Source organism: Cajanus cajan, chromosome 7, assembly GCF_000230855.2.
Source record: "Cajanus cajan strain Asha chromosome 7, NIPB_CcT2T_4, whole genome shotgun sequence".
NCBI lineage: Eukaryota > Viridiplantae > Streptophyta > Magnoliopsida > Fabales > Fabaceae > Cajanus > Cajanus cajan.
In genome coordinates this window covers 47,463,974-47,491,115 of record NC_138523.1, presented here as the reverse complement: position 1 = coordinate 47,491,115, position 27,142 = coordinate 47,463,974, and the positions used below count along the sequence as shown (strand labels likewise).

The 27,142-nt window shown below is 30.8% G+C and overlaps 3 protein-coding genes across 4 annotated transcripts; 1 reads left to right on the top strand and 2 right to left on the bottom strand.

The window, feature by feature from the left end:
- Window positions 1-2,469: 2,469 nt before the first annotated feature.
- On the bottom strand, window positions 2,470-3,710 carry LOC109805242 (phosphoenolpyruvate carboxylase kinase 1). Its single transcript, XM_020367259.3, has 2 exons — window positions 2,872-3,710; window positions 2,470-2,788 (listed from the first exon to the last, which is right to left on the bottom strand). The coding sequence occupies exons 1-2, from the start codon at window positions 3,644-3,646 to the stop codon at window positions 2,742-2,744; spliced, it is 822 nt and encodes a 273-aa protein (XP_020222848.1). The 5' UTR covers window positions 3,647-3,710; the 3' UTR covers window positions 2,470-2,741.
- A 7,999-nt stretch (window positions 3,711-11,709) lies between these two features.
- On the top strand, window positions 11,710-12,387 carry LOC145950054 (uncharacterized). The gene has a single exon (XM_083060978.1). It carries the CDS (start codon window positions 11,710-11,712, stop codon window positions 12,385-12,387), a length of 678 nt encoding a protein of 225 aa, XP_082917104.1.
- Window positions 12,388-17,004: 4,617 nt separating this feature from the next.
- On the bottom strand, window positions 17,005-22,036 carry LOC109805211 (protein SIEVE ELEMENT OCCLUSION B). 2 transcript variants are annotated; one of them, XM_020367223.3, is made up of 7 exons: window positions 21,728-22,036; window positions 21,537-21,629; window positions 20,897-21,342; window positions 20,608-20,702; window positions 20,367-20,497; window positions 18,107-18,565; window positions 17,005-17,886 (listed from the first exon to the last, which is right to left on the bottom strand). In XM_020367223.3, the coding sequence occupies exons 1-7, from the start codon at window positions 21,938-21,940 to the stop codon at window positions 17,308-17,310; spliced, it is 2,016 nt and encodes a 671-aa protein (XP_020222812.1). In that variant the 5' UTR covers window positions 21,941-22,036; the 3' UTR covers window positions 17,005-17,307. The 2 variants fall into 2 exon arrangements, with proteins under 2 accessions (XP_020222812.1, XP_020222813.1); XM_020367224.3 differs by having other exon boundaries at window positions 17,005-17,880; window positions 21,728-22,035.
- Between the last annotated feature and the right edge of the window lie 5,106 nt (window positions 22,037-27,142).

Genomic DNA, 27,142 nt, shown 5'->3' with positions numbered 1-27,142 from the left:
ACGGAAAGGTACGGAGGATGCAACACGACAAGGGGTTTAGATTGTGTGTTCTAGCTTCGCTTCTTGTCTTGTAGATAGATAGATTCATAGATATTAATTAACCATTTGCCTTTGTGGCCACGCATTCTTCTTTCACGCTGTACATACAAATCACCATTAGAGTCAATGTTTTTTACTGTAGCTCGCCACTCAATATTTTTCCATACATCTTAGACCTACTTTTTAGACAAATTTACCTTCTTTTATGTTATATGTTAGTCAAATTAATTTAAAATGCCAATTCTTTAAAAATATTCCGCAAATTCAAATTTCAAAAAGAATTAAGTTTGCATAAACTCTTAAATTCCAATCGTCTTTATAATTTCTATTTCTATAAAGAATTGTATGAACTAAAATCTCCACAACAAATTTCTGTATTATATTCTATATAAATATAAATGAGTATGAGTTTTTTTTCCTTTTCAGAATACAACTGTGATCACGAGTATTTTAATACTCTTCTTAAATCATAGTACCATGTTCTTGGAAGTCAAACTAACATTTTATACATTTTTAATACTTTTAAAAACAAATATATTAGTCGCTACAAACAAAATTTAACACAATTAATAAATACTTAATTTTATAATATATTAATTAAATTTTGTTTTTTTTTAATTTTGTGTATAAAGAATCTTTATTAGCATAAATCACATTTCAATGATTTATCATTTATATAGGCTATTGAAAGATGCATCATATTATAGTTAACTAAAAAAGTTTATAAGTGAATTGAAAGTGTATAAGATAGTTGATTAATATAAAATGACATATTTATTTATTTAATAAGAAGAGTGATAGAGTAAAATATATACAAAAATATGATTTTTAAATTAAGAAAGGTAAAAAATAATTTTAAGTAAATTAATGATGATAAAAAAAATAAAAAAAAGAGTTTATATAAGTTGTAAATTACTTCAATTAGCTTGTGAAAATAGGTTATAATAAGTTTTTAAAATAAGCTTACAAGTCAAACAAGTTTATTTTGACAAAGGAACTTTTAAGTCGTTCAAATAAACTTATAAATTCTTCAAATATCTTCCTAAATACAATTCTAACTTATAATTTGTAGGCTTTCAACTAATTTATAAGCTATTAAAACACTCTTTTATGTTGAACATACTTATAATTAAGGCCTTTCATCAAGAATAAGAAACACAAAATAAAACAAGTGTAAAAATGAACTAACAAAGAAAAAAAATATTTAAGGACTATAACCCTTTTAACCAAATTTTAAATTTGTTACTAAAGTGCTTGAGTCAAATAATAGAATAGTAATCAAGAAGTCTTATTTAATTAGTTGTACATTATGTAGTGGTCGATCCTACCATAATATTTTGAGAGAGCCAAAATACTTATTATATGTCACAAACATATGTCATCATTGTATAACATTTTTAAATTTTTAAATTTTATTAAAAAAATGAAATTTTGTAGAGAAAATTGTCAAATTTTACATTTAGTCATTTATCTTATTTATCTTATTTATTATATGTTTTATATTTTTTTTATCTTTTAAATATACTATTTCAAGACTTAAAAATTGTTTCATTAGATTCACTTATATAAAATCATTATATACAACTGAAGTTTAATACAAATTTTTAAATCGTAAAAATAAGTTTTCTAAAATAAATAAAAAAGTATAATTTCATATTATATTTTAGTTCTTATACACAAGATATATTTTTTACATGATTTTTACTATGTTTATAGTTCTTTTGTATTTGAACACAAGTAAAATTTGATAGTTTTCATATAGATAAATACAATCATACAAATTTCATATTTTAAATCAATCAAAAATTTATTCAAACTTATATTGTAAAATTAAAAAATTATTACTATTTTAAAATGATTAAAATAATTCAAATGTAAAAGATAAAATATCAAAACAAACATTTTAATAAATAAAAGATTAAAATAATTTAAAAAAACAAAATAAAAGATTAAAAGTATGATTAAAAGAAAACAACTAGTAGACGAGAATGACATTCAATTATGTTAACGTAAACTCATTATTAGAGGATAAAAATGTAATTTTGATGACAGATATCTTTCTACTGATTTTGTTTTTTGGTGTGTATGAATATTTACTAGCTTTCCTAGCTCAATTCAAACAGTGCTACTGATTTTACGTCTAAATAATATGTTTAGCATTGAATACAAGAGGGAAGGAGGTGGAATCTGAACTGAATCCAGATCAGTGATTCCTACCCACACCTTAAAAAGGTCGTTAGAAGAATCCGGTAGAATTATTTCGGAATGTAGCGATCAATTCTATAAAGCCAAGAAAGTAGAATCTCAATTGAATTAAGATTGCTATTCTCATCTCACCTTAGGCCTTAGGGGAATCCTTAATCCCCTCACAAATATTTAGAAACTAGTAAAGATGCGTCACTGCTATTGCAGCAAACCAACAACTTCCAATATAGAATTATACTATTATTTATTCTTGAAAAAGAAAATACTCAAATTATACACAAAACATTCTCTTCTCACTAGAGTTACCAAACGCCAAATTATTTCAAAACATACATCAAAGAAGAAGAAGAAACTAAGAAAAGCAGAAGCCCAAGTTGGGTTTCTCTGTACTCTATACTCTGGTGAATCCCGAAGGCAAGGGATAAAAAAGAGGTTTCTTCAATCTTTTATCAGAGAACATAAAAATCATCTCTAGGGGTGCGGTGTGCAGTATACACTCACTCTGTTCGCATGTTCTGTTCACAAATGCTAAACCACGGGTGCCCTATTCAAATTATAAATAATGAATCAAAATTAACATGAAATGATTTGAATATTGCATGAAAGACGAATATATACTAAACTCACTCAGGACTTGTTCCGCAGAGAACCTTCTAGAAACGTCTCGACACAGCATTCTACGAAGCAGATCCTTAGCTGCGGCTGAGACTGCGGAAAAAACTCGCGTCGGAAACCTCAAATTGCCTCTAACAACGGCCTCGAAAATCTCCACCGGGGAATCGCCGCGAAACGGCGCAAAACCTACCAACAACTGATAGAAAACGACGCCGGCGCTCCACACGTCCACCTTCTCGTTGTAGTCCCTCCCGGCGAGGACCTCCGGCGCCACGTAATGCGGCGTCCCCACCACGCCGCTCATCGGCTGGCCCTCGCTGAAAAGCTCAGCCGAGCCGAGGTCGGCTAACTTAAGCCGACTGTCCTCGTCGAAGAGAATGTTATCCGGCTTTATATCCCGGTGCGCCACGCCGAGGCGGTGGCAGTGCGCCACGGCTTGCATGAGCTGCCACATCACCGAAGCGGCTGCGGCCTCGGGCATCACGCTGTGGTGAAACTCCGATTCGTAGCAGAGGTCGAGAACCATGTGGAGGTGCGTCTCGTCCTCGTAGAGCGCGTGGAGGCTCACGATGTGAGGGTGAGGGGAGAGGAGCTCAACGATCTTTGCCTCCGTCAAGAGGCATTGGGCGTCCAGGGGGTCTCCCGCCGCGGTTATCGCCGCCTTGTCGATGGATTTCACGGCGTAGGAGTCTCCGGAGTCCGCCGAGGAGCAGCGGAAGACGGTGCCGAATCTGCCCCGGCCTATCTCTTCATAAACGACGTAGTCTCGCTTCAGGTCTTGGCTCATCGCAGTTCTCACTTCTCACTGTGTTTCGGTTTCGGTTTCTCCGTTGGTAACAAAACCGACGATGAAAGCGGCGTTTTATAAACCGTTGCAGTGGAATATTCGGTTGGAGCGGAATAAGCTTCGGCCGTACGCCACGTGTTAATCCAACGGCTGTTGCCTAATGAATCTTAAGTGAAACAGGCTTCATTCACGAGATAAGACTACCCTTTGACTCATTTTGATGCCAAATTTCACACTTTTATTTTATAATCACTTGCTGAATTTAATCGCACCAATGATTTTAAATTTTCTCACTCATATTTTTTAATCATCTTTTTTAATTGTACTTCCTAAATAAATAAAATGCTCAATGTTTTAAATATTTTCAAAAACATTAATAGGGAGTTTGAATAAGTAATTTTATAAATTTATGGAATTCTCCATTCAAATGTATTTTCCTATTTTGTTTAAAATTTAATTTATGTATTAACAATGTAATTTTTTTTTACATTATTATAGAGTTATCAAAGTGGGTAATCTAACCTAACCTAGTCCGATCCACCACTGGTTGGACAATTGGTGGGTCAACCAAATTCCACTCTTTTTTAGATGAGTTAAAAAAATCAACTTCATCTAACCTATCACATATTTGTGGGTTAAACGCATTAACTTACTTAAATTAAAATAAATTAAAAAATATTAAATTTTATACAAAGATTTATATTTTAGAATTGCAATTATATAAATAAATAAGATAAATAAAATGTCAAAAAAGCATACATCGTCCACAACCAACTTACTCAACTTATAAAGTTAAAATTGTTACATAAAATATTGACAAATAATATCAAATTGATAATAATTATCGTAATCTACAACTAATATGTACAAAATTTAGTTAATGATATAAATGTATAATCAACTAATATTTGAAAACCTAAAGAATAAAATAAAAAGTATATTATATGAACCAATCCAACTCACCACAACTTGATTTATAGTAAACTAGATTGTAACTAAGCCAAACAAAATTTTTCTTATAATTAAAAATGCATTAAAATTTTCTAGCTCAACCCAACTTAAACTTGTAGTGAATCGAATTGAATGACATATTTTGACCTACTTTTACGAATCTAATCAATAGTTATTACTATAAGAGTCAATTTTTGTATACTTACTTTACTCAATAACTATTATTTTACATCAATTTTTAACGATTTAACCATTAAATTAAATTTTTTTAATATAGATGAAGTTTACAATTTTTTTAAAAAAATTAAAAACTATTTAATACTCTGTTTCATTAATTCAAATTAACGGTTAATCATAAAAATATATTATATGTTGATTTGAATAGATAAAGCGAAGTATCAAATATTGAGTGAAGTAAATTTACGTAGGTTTATTCTTAGAGTAATTGGATCCCTCCTCATATATACACATATTATTGATAGACTTACCCCATTTAATAACTCATATTTTACATCAAATTTCAATAATCTAACCGTTAATTTAAAATTTCTTATTGTTTAGATCAAATATGTAAATTAAAAAATTGAAAATCATTTGATATTTCATTTCATTAATTCAAATCAATGTATAAAATATTTTTGTGATTATTTGTCAATTTGAATTAATGAAACAAAGTATTAAATCATTTTCAAATTTTTAAAAAATTTATAAACGTAATCTAAACATTAAAATTTTAAATTCAACAGTTTGATCATTAATAAAATTTGATATAGAATTTGAGTTATTAAATAAAATAAATTTATATAGACTTAATCTTAGAGTAAGCGAATCTCTTGTTATATATACATATGTATATATTAAAAAAAATTAATTAAATAATTAGATCATTAAAATTTGATGTAAAATATAAGTTATTAAGTAAAATAAGTATAGATAGACTTACTATTATAATAAACAAAACCATTTTCATATATATAAGACTAAATTTACTTATTTTACTCAATAATTCATATTTTATATCAAATTTTAATGATCAAGTTATTAAATTTAAAAATTTTAATATATAAATTAAATTTATAAAATTTAGAAATAATTTAATATAAAATATAAATTATTGAATAAAATAAATTTAAATAAACTTATTTTTAAAGTAAGTAAATTTTTATTCATCTCACACACACATATACACATTTATTTATCATTTTTTATTTTTATAAGATAAAATAAAATGACATTTATTATATCATTAGAATATTTATTATGAGAAACATATGTGTTGAGAAATGTGCAAACATTGGGAAGCGAACAAGGTACAGGACTTATTCCTTCCGGTTTTTGTCCCCGATTAGCCCAACATATATATTATATATGAATATGACTATGATTTAATTATTTATTGATTTCGTGGGAAGATATGTAGAGAATAAATATCATTAATAAATTAAGAATAAACAACGATAATACTAATATAAATAAAATACTCAAGACGAGGACTAATTCTCTGCAACTTAGTTGCATTTTATTTGATTCAACTAATAATTTGACCTGAGTTTGATATATATATTTTCTTAACGAATTTAATTAGCTTCAAATTTATCAATAATTTTATTCAATTTGTTATTTTGAATCACATAAATTAAAAGTTAATTTTTAAAAATTGTATACATTTCAAAATTTTAATTTAATAATATATTTTTAGATAAATAATTAATTGATTTTTTAAAAATTAAAATATAATTTATTCTATTAACTTTAAAAGGTTATAAGACATATCACCAAAAAAAAAATATAAATATAATTAATGTCTATAAGAAAAATTACTCTAATTTTTATAAAATAATAGAAAACACAATTCGTATCTAAAGAGTCAATATTTTTTTATTATTATTAACTTACAAGTTACAACTATGTTTTGAAAGTTATTTTAAACTTTAATAAGTTAAAATTAAATAAAAAATTAATTATATAATTTATATATTTATATGTTGAGTTAATATCATGAACTAAATGAGATAAATTATACATAAATTATGTAACATCTTAAATTTTCAAAAAATATTACATAAATATTTTAATTAATTAAATATATCTTATAAATATATTAAAGGTTTTTTTAAAATAATTATCAGTATTTTTATTAATAAAAGAAAAGTTTGAAAAATTATTGTTTATATTAATTATTAGAAATGAATATATATTTTATATGTATTTAACATATTTTGATTATATATTATGATTTTAATTAATTGTGAGAATATTATGAAATGTAATGCAATTAATTAATAAAATTTTTAAATAATTATCTAATCGAAATATATAAAATTTAGGTGATAGATAATTGAAAATATTTTCTTACCTAAAAAAATATTTTAAAATTAATTAATTATTATGTATTATTATAAGAGATGAGTCATTAATCGTGGTTAAAATGATTTTTACTAACGGATTAAATTCGAGTTAGAATTTTTAGAATTTCCTATTCATAGATGAGTAGGACTAGGTTGTCTCTTAATTAATAATTAACAATTAACAAGTGATATATTGGGAATTAAGGAGGAAAAAATATATCTGAAAGAAAAAGATGACCATGATCACAAGTGATATCTTGGGAATTAAAAGAGAAACAAAAAAAATTTATAGGTTGAAAACTAGGTGGAAGACAAATTAAAAATATATCAAGTATTTTCTGTGAATTTATAGAATCTGACTATCTCACTTTTTGGTAGTCTTAGATATAATTCTCACATATTGATACCAAAAAAAGATACAATTCTCACAAACACGGAAAATTTGTTATCCTATGGACAATTATTCAAGGTAAAATCTGATTTCAATCCATGATTTCATTAGTTGTTCTTTTGGTAAATGACAAAAGGAAAGCAGAAAAACAAAACAAAATTAAAGAAGAGAGCTGAGGCAATCCTTTTTGTCTACACAAGATATACCATAGCTTATCTACGAATACAGTTGATTGAACTGACCACTAATGCATCCTGGATTGTGGTTGTTTGAGTTTAGGGTTATCTTCTGAGAGTCTCACGGCACGGCACCACGATAGTTCATGAGCCATATAATCTTCCTATGACACCAAAAGCTTGACCTGCAAATTGCCGCTACATTTCTTTATAAAAAACTTGCATTAAGTTGTCTTTGGTCAACAACTCTATGGTAAAAATTTTAGCTTGTATACAAGACGTGTTTGACACTCACAAATTTATTAAAATTTATATTATTCATATTGTACATTTTTTATAATTGTCATATTGTTTATCCACTATAAAAAAATTTGACTTGAATTAATAGACAAAATTGTTATCAAAAGTTGAAAATTTATAGATAAATGTATATTTTACATGAACTCAAACAGTTTATTTGTCTATATTGTATAAGTTGTATAATAATGGATTTTAGATTTCAACTATAACAAATGGCTATAAGTATAATATTTAAATTTTATTTAAACTAAATGTTTATAAATAGATTTTTTTTAAACCACGGTCAAGATGTCTGTAAAACAAAACATCCATATATGTAGGTTATTTTTCTTGTAGTGATCATATTTGACCAAAATAAATATTATATAAACAATTGTATTCTTTTTTAAAAAAATATTTTTTGTTTCAGTTTCCTAGTTCCTAACATTTATTATACCGCGTTTTAAAAATATCTATGCTATTTCGTAGCTAGGAATAATTCAATACAAATTTTGACGAATTTTTTAAAAAATAATAGTAAAGGTTAACTTCATAAATTGTGAAAGAGACATTGAAAAAAAGTGTACTAGAAAAACAATCGAATAATACGGAATATACGGATAAAAATTGTGTCTTCATATCATAATGTATTTCTCTTTGTAAAAAACATTTTAGAATTTCATCATATTAAGAATAAAATTAATCCACTTGTATCTTATAAATTATAATATATACATCAGAGAAAATTATAATATATACATCAGAGAGTGCGACTCACTCATCTCGTCTTCTATCTTACTAACGAATTGTTAGTCTGTGTAGAACTAAAATCATTTTTGTTAAATAAAGTTTTTATTTGAATTTTACAAATGTAGTTAAAAAAACTCGACGAAAGGTGAATTATTAACAAAATTTTTAATCTGTAGATTTTTTCTTTTTATATGAGAAGGATATCTCTTATATATACGCATATCAATACAAATACTTTTGGTTGATAAGAAAAATTTATAAATATTTTCAACATTTTTTATTCTTCTTCATTTGCATTCATATTTCACGATACTATTGTCATAATTAACAACAACAACAAAATACAAAATCTTTCGGACTACTATCTTGTTAATTTTATATGTGTATATACTTATTCTTCTTAACTCTCGCAATCTATCTTTTTATTTATTTATATCTCTAAGTTGAAATTTATTAGTTTTTTAAGTTATCAATAATTAAAAAGAATTTTATATCATAATTTAAATTATTAATTACAATTTTGAAATATAATTATACATTTAAATATATTTATTTATTACAAATTTTAATTATAATATAGTTTTTATATATTAAAAATAGAGCCTACAATGTTAGTATATAAAGGCTTCAACTTAGGAAGTTAGTCAAAAATAATTCTTAGTTTATTTTAAAAATAAAAAAATTTGTCATATATAGTAATATAAAATAGTTTTTTTTTGTACTTTTTGTGTATGTATTATTTATTCTAAAATACGTTTATTTATTATGAACGATGCAATGCGAATAACCTTGAACTGAAATTGCACCAGTTAGTGCATATTTGGTTATATGTTTGAGACAATATATTGGATCCATATATATCAAGTTAAAAATTACAAATAATAACTTCTACATTTTCCACCTCATTAAATTGAAAATACTACTATAGATGCATGTATTTAAACGCGCAAATACACATGTTTTGTCGTACCGTCGTATCCACCGTCATATCGTGATGAATGGACGAATTACATCTTTCTATTTTGAGAAGTTTCCACCGTCGTATCGTGAGCAAGATCTATGGAAAGTGTTTCAGAGGTGGGGCAGAGTGTGGGAGGTCTTCATTGCTGCAAGAAAGAATGCTAAAGGATACTTGTATGGGTTCGTCAAGTTCATTGACGTGTGGGACGTAAAAGCACTGGAGGTTCGGCTGGATAAAGTCTACATTGGGAGTGTTAAGCTCAACGTAAACATCTCAAGGTTCTCTAAGGAAGAAACGACGAAGAAGAAACATGAGACAAAAATATATCGACGAGAGGCTGGAAGGAAGGACACCCAAAGGTCATACGTTGATGTGGTTAACGGAAATGCAGTCCAAAATATATACCAGGAGGTGAAGACGGTAGCCCCACGATCCCGTCATACAAGGGCGATAAGGACAAAGAAGGTGATGTGGTGTGAGAAAAAACCATCAATCCAAGGTAATAGTGAGGACGAAGAATGGACTGAAATTACAATGAAAGTGCCCGAGGTGTGTAGTGAATGGCTTCGGGAGAGTTGGGTGGCAAGGTTACACTCACTGGAGGATTTTGACAAACTGGAAGGGCTACAAGCATTGCATGGGAACGAAAAGGTACGTCTAAGATACTTTGGAGATTATTTAGTCTTGATTTCAGGCTTGCAGGAGATGGATCTTATGGAAGCAGAGAAGGGAGAAAATAGTGAGTTTTGGGCATTGTTCTATGATATCAACCGTTGGGATCCGACAACATTGCCTGGGTCTCGATTAACGTGGGTGAGGTGTTACGGGGTCCCTTTGCATATGTGGAATGAACAATGTTTTTCTCAGGTGGTGTGCATGCAAGGGTCTTTGGTTAAGGTGGATTCAGATACTGCCACGTTCAAGACAATTGAGAGTGCGAGGCTGCTTATTAAAACTTCATCACAACTACCCATCCAACAACATTCCCGGTTCAAGATCAATGGAATACGAACACAAATCAGACTAGTCGAAGAAACAGCGGGGTTATACCCAAACTGCAAGTGTTACCTATGGAGGGACAACTCAGAGATCTTACAATCTAATGAAAGTGTTTGCGGTGGGGACTTACATTCTATCTCAGACACGATAGAAGAAGACGAGAGCTGGGATGACAATCCTTATGCCCAGGACATATCTCCAGCAGGTAGAAGCAACGGCGGAGCTAGGTCGGATTGTCCAAATTCAAATTCATGGATGGCGGGAGTTTCAAAGGTGGCGTGTAGTGAAGCAATGAAAAGTGTAGCCGTCAATGCAAAAGATAAGTCAGACAACACAGAGAAAAGTATACTACAACGAGGTAGCTTCAGGGAGTTGGTGAGGGGGGAGGGTACTGTGTTAGGAAAAAAGGTGGATATCAAAGATCAATCAGGAAAAGGGCACCAAAAACGAGGTTCAGGAAATGGGGAAGTAGGTCGGCTAAACCTTACATCAAGTCGAAGAATGTCACTTCCATGTACTTGGGGGAGGGGTTGCCTATTACGAGGTCCAAATATACTTCGGACTTCAAGTTTAACCACATGCAATAGATTTATTTTGGGCTCAACACGTGCATCGCCACAAATAGCAGGTCCAAAGAATGACAATGTCAATTCCGAAAGGGTCAAAAATAATACGGTGGAAGTAGAGGGTATGACCGAGAAGGGGACTATCTTAGACCAGTGCGGGGAACCGGTATATTTGTTGATGCATTCGAACGAGCTGTCAAAGAAGGCTGTGCTAGAGATGAACTATAGATCCGTTGGGGTCGTCGCCAATGTTACACCGACGATGTTAGATGACAACATAAATTTGGATCCTCTAGGTGATGAGCGAGAGGAAAAAAAGATACAATGCTCGACACATGTGGTGCATCAATCAAAGTCAAGGAAGGTGACACAAGCTGTTAGAAGCCAAATGAGCCAGAATTTAAACTCATCTAATAATTCCATTTCAGATACAAATGTATTGAACTGCAATCGATTGTTCTGGGCTAATTATGAGATCATTGAGGCCAAGAAACAATGGGAAAGGGCAAAGGCGTTAGGGGTGACCTATGAAGGTGATGAGGGGGTGATTGTGGAGCAGTTTGGTAATCTGGAAAATAGAGACATTCAACAAGCAAAGATGTTCCAACGCCAGACACATGAAGGGGTGAACATTAGTGATCAATGAAGATTATTTCATTTAATGTTAGAGGTCTCGGAAGTGAGGCAAAGCATGGTATCATCAGGAAGCTGGTCTTGAAACATAGGGTGGATGTGCTATGTGTACAAGAAACTAAGAAGGAGGTTGTCACGGAAGCGTTGTACAAAAAACTATGGGGTGGTGGAGTGTGCGAGTGTTGTTGGGCTCCTGCAAATAATGCTGCAGGAGGATTATTATGCATTTGGGATAGCCGAAAACTTGAGGTAACATCTCAAATTGCAGGTCAAGGGTATTTGGGGTTGGTTGCCAAATGGATTGTGACTGGAGATTTACTGGTGATTATAAATATATATGCACCCTCGGAGAGACAGCGTAAAAAGATGTTATGGGATGAAATTCTGGAAAAGAAAAGAGCTAGCTCAATAGCATTGTGGTGTGTGGTAGGGGATTTTAACAGCATAAGGTGCTTGGAGGAGAGGGTTGGCCAAACTACTGGTCTCTATGCTACTACAGATATAGAAATGTTTAATCAATTTATTTCTCAGATGGAACTGGAAGATCTCCCTTTGGCGGGTCGTAAATATACATGGTATAAACCAAATGGGAGGGCTAAAAGCAGAATTGATCGTGTATTGGTTTCGCTAAGGTGGTTGGAGAGGTGGCCGAGAGTTGCTCAGTTAGTCCTTAACCGGGGAATATAAGATCATTGTCCCATTTTGATGAGGAACCGGGAGATAGATTGGGGGCCTAAACCATGGAGATTCTTTAATTTCTGGTTAAATGACTCGGAGTGCAGAGAATTGGTGTCAAGGACCTGGGCTGATACAAAAGTGGTTGGCTGGGTAGCATTTATTGTTAAGGAGAAGCTGAAAGCCATAAAATGCCAAGTGAAGAATTGGTGGGGAGGTAGAAATACCTCCATACAAACTGCTACTGATGTTATGAAGGAAATGAATGCAATTGATCTCATAGAGGAAACTAGAATCTTATCAGAGGAGGAATTACAGAGGAGGATTCATCTGCAACAAACATATTGGGAAGTGGCACTTAAAGAGGAGTCTCAACTGGCTCAAAAGGCACGGGTCAAGTGGATGCACTTGGGTGATATAAACTCAAAGTATTTTCACCATGTCATAAATTTGAATAGGAAGAGGAATTACCTGCCTGGTCTTTTTATTGATAATCGGTGGGAGGAAGAACCTACGATAGTCAAAGAACACATTAAATCTTTCTATCAAGAAAGGTTTAGTGACTCAATGACTCATAGGCCAGGCTTGGATGGGGTTAGATTCCAACAGTTAAACGCTCAACAATTAGAGCTGTTGTCCAGGCCATTCGAGGAAGATGAAATAAAGAGGGCAGTTTGGGCGTGTGGGAGTGATAGGTGCCCAGGCCCAGATGGTATAAACTTCAAGTTTATCAAGGAATTTTGGGATATTATGAAAAGGGACTTGGTGCTTTTTGTCCAACAGTTCCATGATAATAGCAAATTACCTCGCGGGACCAACTCCTCGTTTATTTCTCTGATCCCCAAGGTTGATACACCACAAAGTTTGAATGAGTATAGGCCTATTTCTTTGATAGGTTGTATGTATAAGATACTCGCAAAGATTCTAGCACTTAGACTCAAAGTAGTGCTTCCGTATTTAGTCGATCATAGGCAGATGGGCTTCGTGGAAGGAAGGGGATTATTACAAGGAGCTATGGTTCTTAATGAGACGCTTGATGAGGTTAGGCGCAGAAAGAAGTCATGCATGTACTTCAAGGTTGATTTTGAGAAGGCGTATGATTCAGTTTCATGGAGCTTTGTGTTATATATGTTAAGGCGCTTTGGGTTTCAAGATAAGTGGATAGGCTGGATTGGTGAGTGCTTAAGAACCTCTTCTATGTCAGTTCTGGTTAATGGAAGCCCTACAACTGAATTTTCCATGCAAAAAGGGATTAGGCAAGGGGACCCGCTAGCCCCTTTCCTGTTTGTTTTGGTTGCAGAGGGACTTACTGGCCTGGTTAGAGAAGCTTCAAATTCAGATTTGTTCAGAGGTATTAAAGTGGGATCGAAAGGCGAATTAGTTAACATCCTCCAATATGCAGATGATACAATCTTTGTGGGGGAAGCTTCGGTGGAAAATGTGAGGACCTTGAAGGTAATCTTGCGGGGTTTCGAGTTGGCAAGTGGTCTTAAAGTTAACTTTTACAAGAGTTGTTTAGGAGCTATTGGTGTGGGAAGAGAGACCTTAATTTCCTTTGCAGAGATATTACATTGCAAGTTGTCCAACATTCCATTTGTATATTTGGGCATACCTATTGGGGCCAACCCTAGAAGAAGTAAAACTTGGCAGCCTGTGGTCTTGAGCTTTAAAAAAAAGTTGTCATCGTGGAGAGCATCGACATTGTCCATGGCGGGAAGGATTTGCTTGATAAATTCGGTGTTGACTTCCTTGCCATTATACATTATGTCATTCTATAGAATGCCCAAGATGGTGACCAAGCAACTAACATCTATTCAGCGCAACTTCCTATGGGGTGGTAAGCTGGATGAGAAGAGAATGGCATGGGTATCTTGGGAGAAAATTTGTCGGCCTAAGAAGGAAGGGGGTCTAGGAATTAAGAAGCTAGATACTTTTAACGCGGCACTATTAGCTAAGTGGCGTTGGGGACTCTTTCAGCAACCAGAGTCAATGTGGGCAAGAATTCTATTATCTAAGTACGGTGATACCATCATGCACAATACTCGACTAAGAGGAAGCTCAGATTCTATGTGGTGGGGTGATGTATTGAAGGCTTCGGGTGAGGACACCAGTGACTCTTGGTTTATGGATTCATTGTCATGGAGGTTAGGGATGGGTGACAGAATCCGATTCTGGTCTGATGCATGGGCAGAGGCAGAGCCTCTAGCGAATAGATTCCCAAGGATTTTCTCAAATTCATTGCAAAAGTCAAACGTGGTGGCGAATATGGGTCATTGGAGTAGAGGAAGGTGGCAATGGAGATTTCAGTGGAGAAGAGCTTGGTTCACTTGGGAATTAAACGATGTGCAACAGTTTATGAATATAGTGGAGGCAAGGGTACTAATAGAGGGTGTACAAGACTCAAGGCTTTGGACACTGGATAGCTCGGGATGCTTCTCAGTAAGATCTGGGTATCGGGCTTTGATGGACCGTGGCCCTTCATCACAGTTGCCAAATGTTGCTGCAGTAGCTTGGGATATAAAAGTCCCACCCAAAGTTAAATGCTTCATTTGGAGGTTGTTCATGGGTGCTTTGCCTACAAAGGAAAACTTGCTGAGGAGAAATGTGATAGTCTTGAGGGATCAAGCAACCTGCCCCTTCTGCAATGCGGATATCGAGTCGTCGGAACACATATTGTTATATTGCAGCAGCACTGACCCGATTTGGAAAAAATGGTTGTTGTGGTTGGATAGCCCGACTCCTCTATCTAGTTCATTTGAAGGCAACTTCTTTGTTCATCCAAGTATACTATTGTCTAAAAAGAGGGTTGACCAATGGCATGTTATATGGACTGCAATATTATGGTGCATCTGGAGAGCTAGGAATAAATATGTGTTTGAAGGGGAGCACCTTGACGGGAATCGTTTACTGCAGCAAACTGTGTTATACTCATGGTCTTGGCTGACAAGTTTTGATAAGTCGTTCAACTATTCATTCAGTCAATGGGAAGCTAATCCTGGACTTTGTATCATTTCCTAAGATCTTTGATGGGATTTTGAGGAGTTTTTAGAGTAATCTAGTATGCAAATAGTTGATTTTGGACCTCTTAGTTGGAGGCTAATTTGTAACTTAAATTAGGCCCAACTTTGTTGTGTCCTCCGCATGCAAACATGTATTCGACATTGGTATTTCTTGTACCATTTTATTATATAAAATATTTCTTTGCTGTTCAAAAAAAAAAAAACTCTTACAATGCGTTTGGATAGTTTGATGTGCGTCCCAAGAGGTAAATTAGACATGCATAACTCGTAAGAAACAATACACGACTTCTACGTTTTTTCTGTGTTTGATCTTTGATGTTAAAATCAACAACCTACGTAATTAATGTATTATAGGCACACACTTAATGCAAGTCTGGTTGAGCGTTTTGGATAGTAGATCGATCCACAACTAATTTGAAACAAATTACATATTATTTATTTATTGCATTTTTTCATGAATTTAACGTGAAAATTGGAAAATATACTCGTTTGATCAATACGTGAATCTAAACACGTATGATAAGAACTTATTTCCACGTTGCACTGAAAATTTCTTTAGGAACGAGAGGAAAGAAGGCACCCAGGTAATAGTTAATTGTGATTTTGACCTAACTTTGTAATGATTAATTTAACGTAATGATTAATTGTGATTTTGACCTAACTTTGTAATGGTTTGACCGAGGTATGCTCCATGTTGACTAATAGTTTCACGATGTATGAATGACAACGTTATTGACATGGTTGAGCATTTTGAGCTGTCGTGCTCGGGATAAAAAATAAATAAGTTTTTCAATCACAGTATTAACTTTGTGAAAACTCTCTCACGTTAGCTTTTAAAATATATTTTTTAATTTACATGCAATCTAATTAAAATTTAACCTAAAAGGAAAAGTTATTTATTTTTTATTTTTATAAATGTTTATGGAGAAATTTAGCTAAATATACTCTGAGTAAATTGGGTTATAAGTTTATGCAAAACAACTTTCATTATTTTTCTTAAATCCATGCAATCATAACGGAATTTTTGGTCTCACTTTATTACTTAATCCACGAAATTTGTAGATTAGTCACTTAACACTAAGACTTAAAAATACTTGTTTTCAATAAGACATCGATATATATGGCGTATTTATACTTTAGAAATTTTAAGACGTCGATATATATATATATATATATATATATATATATATATATATTTGAACTTTTAAATTTTTAAAATATTAATTAGAATGTGCAAATATTAGAATGTTAAGATTTTGAATTTTGACTTAAAATGTTTGATGATATTTACAAATATATTAATGTTTCTTTTTTAAAACGTATTGTTTTTTGTTCTCATGTCTCAATAGCTTATAAAATGGAAGAAATAATTTTCTCTTCAATTTGACAAATTTTTGTTTTTTAGCACAGCAAAAAAATCAATCATATTTATTAAAATTAAAAATATATTTAAACAATTTTTATCAAACGCTGCTGGTTTGTGAATACCACAACAAGTATTCAACTAATGTAAGTGTAGTTGAATTTAGTCATTATAAACTATAAAACAATTCTTTGAAAATTTTAATATAATAGTGGTATAAGGAAACTTAAAATGGAGACTATTAGCTAAAAAATTGTGCCACTGACCGAAATCCATCTGATATTTATGTTGTGCTCTATAAAATGAAATGTTGGTTGTAAATAGTGCAATACAAAGCAATCACTTTATCTATTCAAAATCAACAACAGCAAATAACATAAAAAGCACACCTTAATTATTAGGTCACACAAAAATCCTCTACTTTTTGTTCAAAGTAATCTTTATTTTACCAAAGAAGCTTAGTCCCTGAAGTTATGCATAACTGAAAAATTAAGCTTAATCCCACACTTTCTGATTCATAAGATGAAAACAAGGTAGCCACAGTAAAGTCTAGGGTGTGACAGCAGTATTATCAGTGTGGCAACATTTATAACTGATGAAAATCTCCATTGTCCTGCCACACTCTGGGCATTTGATGGTCTCTGGTAACTTTCCTGCAATGTTAGCAATTTCAAGGTGTGTGCAGCGGTGAGTGGTGCGCACAATCCTTTCATGGTGCTCTTTGAAGGAGGACTCAAAGCCCTTTTTCAACACAACCTCTTTCCATTTCTCAAACTCAGCCACTGTCTTCAAGATTGTAGTTCCATGACCACACTCCACCACAGATGACCCTTTGCAAAGGACAACCCACCCAGATTCATTCTTGTAAGAAAGCATCTTTTGCACTTCTTGAGTCACAGCATCAACTGTGTTGTGAGCCTTTGTCACAAACAAACTCTCAATGCCACTCCAAAATCTCCTTAGGAAGCTTTTATCTTCTTTTTCCACACAAAACAACTCAATGTGAATATTTGCCTCCTTTAAAGCGACATCATTAACAAAGGCTGTTGCATACTTGGTGAACTGCTGGACCCACTCTTTGTCGTTCCCTCCGTAGATGAGAATATACTTTTGCTCTCTGATCTGCATCTTAGATAGTCACACCAAAACCTTGTAATTAAGCTCTTTCCATTGCTAATGCCAACTTAAATAATACCAATGCTTCAGATAACATTTAAAGCCAAAATATTCAATATTTGAGTGCTCAAAATTCAACAACTATGGTATATATTTTGAAATCAATACTTCATTAATGTTTACATTTACAACTTTGCCAAAATACCCTAATTGATCTGCGAAATGTACTTACCCAGGTGCTTATGTTGGGGTGAGTATCCCCTACAACGGAACCAATCCAGTGAATTTCTCTATCAATTCTTTCTTGATCCGAAATAGTGAAGGGGAAGGCCTTCATTCCATAAACATGAATGAGATGGAATGCATTTGCATGTTGTACTTTCCCTTGAGGATTCAACACCACAACCATAGGCTTCTTTTTGAAGTGCCATTCCTCCTTAATGTACCTATACCCTGCTATTGTTCCATAGTGTTGTACCGCGTACCATGGCATCTTGCTTTTCAAAGCCTCAAATCTCTTATTCAACTTTTCAGTCCATTCTTCTACAATGGGAATCCACACAATCTTGTATTGATCATTAGTTTTAATATATTCATAAACTGGTCGGAGTACTGCAATCTCTTCTTCTGTAATATCTAGAGTGGAAATAAACAAGTAAACGTTCTTCTTCCTCAGCACACTAATTTCGACCTGCCCAAGCAACAAATGAATAAAGAAAAATGGTCATAACTTTCTTTATACAAAGCGTGCAATTTAATATTGTTGAAAAACAAACCATTTCTTGGTATTGGTTTTCTCTTTAATATACAATGATTGTAGTGATGCTCAGACCTAATGCCTCATGTATATTACGTTAATTTTTACTATTAAGCCGATCAAGTTAACGCTAGAATAATTTTGCACATATTTTTTGGGTATAAGATATTGTTAATTAGATTTAGTTAGTATCATATATTTACTTATAAGCAAGTTAAATTAATGTATAAATTTCTCCAATATCTTGTTAAGCACACTCTTACTATAAGATTATATGAACATTTAATTTTTATGTTTTAAAGTTTTATATTCTTTTCAAATATACTTTTTAATTTTAAATTAAATTTAATTGATCCTCAAAATTTCTTTTTTTACCATCTCAGTTTAGTTTTTTTTTATCTTTGTTTGTATACATGGTTTTCTTAATTACTTCTTTCTTTTAATTTATCTTTTTCTTCTTTATTTTTAAATTAAATTTAATACTTTTATTAAAAGAAATGACGAATAATTAAAATAACTTTGTTTCACAATATAAATTATTTATTATAAATAAAAATATAATTTATTTGTATAAATATATTTATAATAAATTTTAATTATATAATAAAATTTTATATTAAAAAATTATTATTATAAATTTTATTTATATTGTATTTTACTAAAAAACTAATAATACTGGAATAGATTTTACTCTTGCTTACACTACGTACTATCACTACAACAAAATTCATTTTTACCGAAAATTATTTATCGGCAATAAATTAATTGTCTTTGTTTTATTATTTAATAAAAGTATTAGTGACTAATATATAATGGTCATTAAAAATATAGTTATATCACACCAAAATTTACTATTAGCGACAAATATTTATTAAGAAAAACTTTAATCTCACATCCACTAGAAATAAGATAATTAAAGAGTATATAGATAAATAATAACTCTCACCTTACAAGTTTGTTATATAGGATTGTGTTAGACTTATAACTTATTATTCTAAATTAGTATGAGATTACTCATTATTATCAAACTCAATAATCCTTAAACTTAAGGGAGTCGACTATTGATTAGAAAATAATATGTATATATATATATATATATATATATATATATATATATAATTAGAAGACAATCTTCATCTTAAAGTCCCACATCAACTAGAAATAAGGTAATTAAAAAGAATATATAAGTAGAAAGATAACTCTCATCTTACAAGTCCCACATCAACTAGAGATAAAGTAATTATTTATTTTTACTCATCTTACAAGTCCCACATCGACTAGAAAGTAAAAAATGTTACAAAAAGATATACACTTTTTTCGACCATTATAAGAGTTTTTACCAGTATTTTGAATAATTGCTGCTAAATGTTTTAGCGACACTGCATACAATGGCTAATGTGAAAATGCCGGTAAAATATTTTGTAACAATTTTTATTACCACTAAAAGTCATATTAAATGTCACTAAAAGTTTATTTTGTTGTAATGTATACATCATGTATTTTCTATTTAAGGTCGATGGAGTATAAAGAATAGATGGAGAAAAAAATTATGAGGGACAACAGAGTGCCCATGTACTGTGAGGCATGCATTTCATGAAACTATTATTCATGGATCTCTCTTTGTTATTACTAAATATTAGAAGTTAAATTAAAACGGTAAGATGTTGACAAAAACGTAATTTTGGAACTTTTTTTATCGAAACTTTATAATAATTTTGTTGAATGAGTCACCAACCGGGGTTTTAGTGGCACCATCATACAGTAGCTGCGGGGCATCCTTGGAGAAAACCAGAAACTTAAACACCTCCATTATTTCAGTAGGCGTTTGAAAGAATTTCCTGAGCCTGTGATGATACTCAGCCTCCTCTGTAAAGAAAATGACAAATAATCTACTTAGTACTTAGCATGTTGTTTGCAACTTCATGTGTCTTTTCCTTCAATTTTAATTTTTAATGCAATAATCTATGATTACTGACCGATCTGTTGTCTGCATAGCGTGATTTGTTTCCTCAGTTTGCTGAGAATGATGTTGATCTTTTGACCATAGTGGGACAGATCTTGCTTGTTCCCTCTAAAATCGAGCAATTATAGAAATATCAAACAGGTTAATTAAACCGTTAGTTTAATAGTAACAAGTGCTAATAAAACAGTAAATAAGTGAGTAACATATTATGCATATCTGCGTAGGAAATTCATATATTTACGTAGAGGACCAAGATAACCAAAACTTGTTTATTCCAATAACAGTGCATGGACGTTACTTACGTTTCAGTGGTGAGGTAATCAATCTGAGTTACAATGGCCACAATGGTGATGATAGCCCAATAGACATCAACAGGAATTTGTTCAATTGCGGGCAACAAAGCAGGAACATCCTTTGTGTCGAACGATGTAAGCTTCTCCAACTCAAAGATTAACTCAATCACTTGCAACGTTGTTTTGACCAAATTGTTGAGCTCAATGATAGCTTGGCGATGCTTTTGCACTGCTGCAGGCCGTGTGAGCACTGGCACTCGCTTCAAAAAAGCCACAGATTTTGCAATAGGGTCTGTTGGTTGATGCTGAGCCAGAAGCCAGAACTCACCATATTCCATTGCAAAAGCCGCAAGTGTCAACACTGCTTTTGCATCCCATTCATAGTTTGAAAGCTTCACAAGTATGGTCATTGTGGTTTTGTGAGCAATTTCCTCTCCTGCAGGCTTGCATGACATCTGTCATCATTCAAAATGTTGATGTCAGAAATTTATTTAAGTTTTTTATCATTCTTGTAAACAAATATAACTTTTTTCTTTAGGTCCTGTCACGAGTATTCCTAGTGATTGATTGCGTTTGTAATACTGTGACTACTGCTAATCCAATTAATTATACATATATAATTTATATTTCTTTTATTTGTTTGGATTACCTCAGAAGAGATTTGCCTGAGGGTACAGAGTGGTGAATTGAAGTTGGCTTGGGGGATCTTGTCTTCCACCTGCTCTAGGCTTGCTTTGGAACCCTGTGAAGTAAAGATTAATTAATAATCACAAATGCATGGAAATATGAGAAAAACAAAAAGGGGTTATATATATTTATATAATATATTAGTGTGTGTACCTGGACAACAGTGTCAACAATGAGGGTTGAACGCCTAAGGGTGTTCTCAACAAGAATGAAAAGAGAGTCTACATCGAACTTAGTGTGACTGTGGACATGGGTTGAGTAAATTTGCTCCAATATCTGCTCATCGGACATGCTTAACGGGTTGTGCTCAGAACTAGTCTCAGAAGTTCTGTGAAAGAGAGACTTTAGTGAGTGTTTGCTAGCCATTATGATTTATGCTCACTCTCAACAATAGTAACCAAGTCTTGAGAGATGGAAAGATGCAAAAAATGAGAGTTGGGTCGAGATGATTAACCAGAGCCCCACTCTATTTATAATGTGGAGAGGTCATTCATTTTGGTGGCTAATCTTTCTCAGATAGATTTAGTTCCTAAGATTTTAAAAAATCTTCTCTATATCGACTAGATAGTACGAAACAAAAGTTTGCACAAAACAAACGAAATATTAGCATCAATGGAAAATTTTAAAACAAATATTGATTAAAATTAAAATTAAATAAAATATGATTTTACAGAAATCAAAGCTTCGTGCTTTTGTTATGAAAAGTGTTTAGCATTTTTCTTATATAAAGTATCATTCACTTATGTTTATTTTGATGTAAATTAATAATACAAAATAGTGGTCTATTATGCTCAAAAGATTGTTTCTAGATTTTTTTTGGGTAGCAATGGTGTTGGTGGTTCACAATATAAAAAGTTAAAAATATAAAAATAAAAATAAAAAGTAGAAAAATTGAAGTAAAAGACATTTTTTTAAAAATCAAATATTAAGTTTTGAAATCTTACAGACTCTACAATTTTAATGACTAATTTGAAGATTTGCTTGATTAGATATAGTTAATTAACTTTATATGGATATTCATCAGTAATATAATTTATGCATTAGCTTTGCATTTTTACCTCTTCTAAGTAGATTGAACCCAATATCATTGTGGTTACCTTATCTCATTCTATGTAGCATGTTTGGAAATACATTATATAGCCAAAAATTCACGTCCCTCATGGGAAAATGCAAAAATTAAAATTAGTAGTTTTCGCTTTGATGTGAAAAATTACATTCGTGCTTCTTTTTCAAACCCATACCAGACTGGAATTTAGTTAACATGGAACTGAGAGCCTTCAAATTTGTCTACGATAATATATATGCATGGTAAGATCTTAAAAATTCAAAATCTAGAAAATATGACTTGTATAGTATCATTCGCTAAGACATAAAAAAAACACAAAAAATAAAATAAAATAAAATGAATGATATGATTTTAATTTTATTTTTACAAAATCAGGTATTGATAGAATCATAGAATCATAGAATTTTTTAAAATATCAAAAACTATAATATATGACTTATACAATTCATTGATATGCAATATCCATTGGTTTTCCGTAAATTTTGTTGCATTTAAATTCTTATTTAATTTGTTGAATGACTAAAATGTTTGTTTTTTTTGCAGGGAATGTTAATTTTAGTTAATGTCAGTAATATTAAGATATATATAAATAAATAAAGCTACTTTTCCAAAATTGAGAAGTTTCCAATCAGAGTTTGTTAAGGGAATGGAATGGTTGTGCTGAACGTTTGTTTAAGAGGGATGGATCATTCTCTGCCTACGGGTCTTCATAGAATCTTTATCTCTCATTCTTCGTTTTCTTTTGTTTTTTTATCCCTCGTGCCATTCCCAAAAATTAGTTGTGTCCCTGTTCATCATGCATGTTGCTCCATGTTTAAAAAATATAATAAATTCTGCATCATTCATGTTGTTGAAAAGATAGAAAAGAGAAAAAGAGATACACAATGATGAAAAACATTACGTAGAAAAATTGTGTTGTTGGTAAACTATATATATTGTCCTACCTTTTCTTTCATTCAATAATTTGGTTTTTAATCACCTTTATGTGCTTAGTTGTTCTATATATTAGCGATCATTCAACACAACCTCTTCATAGTTATCTTTGCGTGCCATAAGACATTGTGATCACCCATTATATATGAACTTTGGATGTTTGGTTATGCCTTATTATGTACTTTTTCTTTTGAACTGTCTTGTTATGTTTGTTTGATGCTTAATATTCGTACTGAAGTTCAAATTTAGGACATGCATATTACCTTTGCCTTTCGTCACTCAACTAACTCAAATAGTTGAAACTGTTGTCATATGCATCTCATTGTGTTAGATGCATGTTTGATTAATTTGAGCCCTCTAGTCTTGTTGACATTTGTTATTCATCACGTACAGTTTCTCTTGGTAGGTGAGAAAATTGCTGTATCGCTTAGCAAAAATGATTGTGAAAGGATGTAAAAGTTAATAGTGCTCTTAGGCAGTGGCAAACTTAGTACCTTAAGTTATTTAAAAAAATAGAAAAAAAATAATAGTAACTATACATATATATAAATTACATAACTATGACATGAAAAATAATACTCATTAATAATGAGAAGTGAGATAAAAAGATATCAACATATAAGAAAAAATTAGTAACAATTAAGAAATTAAAAATTGTGGGTTCAAATTATAAATTTAGGGAGACAAAAAATTCATAACTCAAAACAAAGACATGAATTATTTTTTAAGTCCAGGGATGCAAATACACTCTCTCAAGGTACACAACCATTGTTCTTAGGCGTGAACAAGTGAATTTAATTTTGTTTCCCCTTTTGTTCTTTTCCATTTATAATATTTTTGAAATAATGAGTCTATAGATATTTATGTATTTGTTTGAGTCTTGAGTAAATATTTTTTTCTTCACTCTCAACTAATTTGAAGGTTTCATCTTTATATTTTATTATATCTATCGAGTTAATATGTTTGTCTCAGAACATCATGGTATTTCACGCTAAATAGATTAAAATGTTAAAATTTAATTTAAAAAAAAAAAAGAAGATAAATGGAAACAGGTTAGTAATTTATATAAAAGGGTTATCATTATATTACGAATTTGACACATTATGTTGTTTTTATCTAGTGACTTGATTGAACCAATAGAACTAATTTAATTTTGATTGAGTTGTTTGGTTAAAGTGTATCACATTTTGAGAAAATTTGAATTGAAAAAAAAATGATTGATTTGAATTATATTTTCATTCTTATATTGTGCAATACACATTAGTAATGTATATCATATTCTTAATCATGTTTTAAATTCAAGACCATTTTGCCCTTACATACCTATCTACGTTATTTTGATATTTTCCCCGTCTAATTTCTTATTAAGGATATTAAAAATTAGTAGGTTAACTTGTATATTGCATAGGCTAAATATTTATAATGTATAATCAAATTTTTAATAAATTATACATACAAATAAATATTATATTTAAATTTATAAATTATATTAAAAATTTGTATAATAAATATTTTAATAAATATAAATTATATTTTATATTTATGATAAATATTTATAATTTGTGACATAATATATTTTTTAATTATTGATAATTAATTTTAAAATATTAAATTTAATTTTATAAATAAATATACAAAATAAAATTGAATAAGATGAAAAGTTATAAGAATCTCTATAAACTCTCTCTTAAAAAAATGTTTAAAAAATTATCGTACAATATAACCAATCGTATTTAATATATAAAAATAATTAGTATTTTAAATGCTTATTAATATTTTTAAAAATATTAATATTTGTCTTTTCTAAACTAAAATAATTATGGCATTGAGTAATTTGAAAACATTTGCCTGTGAATTAAAATTTTAGAAACTTTGAATTAAAAAGTTGATTTAGTAAAAAAATTGAGTTTTTATTATACTTTGTTTTAAAAACAATTGAGTTGATAGAAAATTCGGTGGCTTAATTTTGAAGCCCAAATGGGAGTGAAGATTTTGTGTATTTTTATCCCTAGAAATCCCTCGTCTCAGCTCCAGAATTAGTGGCCCAAAAAGATGAAGTTTGTGACTTTTAGTTGAATTCTTTTTTCCTTCCCTTCTAATTGGCCACATTGCATTTCTCACTTGGACCCAACTTCTAGCTACATTTTTAAATGGGCTGGGCGCCCTCTGTAGCCCATAAGTGAGTTAGTGGGTTTAGTTAAATCCAAGAGTTGCAATTTGCTTCTTGCTTTCAGACTGTGTGATTAAAACTGAGTGATACTTAAAAGGGGTGAATTGAGTTTTTTTTATTATAAATAATTTCAAAACAGTTTGTGAAATTTTGGATAGAATATGTGTATTGGATAGATTTTGAAATTTTTTAGAAACAATTTAAATGATTATCAACGCTAGCTATAACCCAGTTATCAATTTTAATGGAGATAATAACAAAAATATTTATTAAAATTGAAAAAATCCTTAGAAATAATTAAATTGATATAACATGCTTGAAACTCAATGTTTAATTTCAAAATATAAAAATAATAAAATCAAAATGCTCGAATATAAAAGATAAGGATTGAGAAAAGGACATTAATTATTTATTCTAATTGAGTCACCACCTATCAGTATTCTAATTTACTTAAAGTTGTCTTTAAATTAAAGTTGACAAAATGGGAGTTTTCCAAATTAACTCAAATATGCTCGATAAATTAGAGGGTTTTCCTTATAAATTTTAAGTCAAAATTAAATGTAGAGTTTTTATCTCAGTTTTATAAAACTTGTATCATGAATAGGTTCAGTTTTGATCGGGTTGACCTTTTCAGGTCATAGACCGCTCACTTTTTTAAATCTAATTTTGCAAAGTAACTAAAAACAAGTTTAATAATTAAAATATAAAGATTAATAAAAGTATCAGGTCAGGTATATACAATTTACAAGTCTCTCATAGAACCTGTTTAATAACTTTATTTGACTTCTTGAAAGTTTTGTCACTTAAGCTAGGAGGTCTGGTACTATTATTGGGGTAGAATAACTTAAATATGAGTCTACTACTACATTAGCCTGCAAAACTAAGTCTCCTATGTGATTAGCCCACCAATTATCTTTCAAATACTATGCCCTTTGAGTACTTAGTTAAGAAACTAAGTTCCCAACCTTGAACCTCACCCAATTGGTTACTTTATACATGTATACTTTGACCTTATCTACATACGAATATTACATAAAACTTAGAGGAGAAAACTTAAAAACAACTACCCATTCAAAAACCAACTTACTTATTAGGGTTTCAACTTGAGCTCACAAAACATTACAACTTATATCTACATAATGAGATATTTTAATTTTTTAAATAATTTTTTTTCTTCTCTAATTATTATGTATCTCAATTAAGATAACAACATACAACTTCTCAATTTAATCATCTATCAGATTACATCTTAATAGAATACATATCATCATATAATATATCAACTTGAAAACAAAATGGACTATCATCATATCATCTTCATTATACAATTTAATCATCATCTTTTTATCATAAAACAAGTTAAACAACACATCAAAATCATATAATTTCCACTCAATGT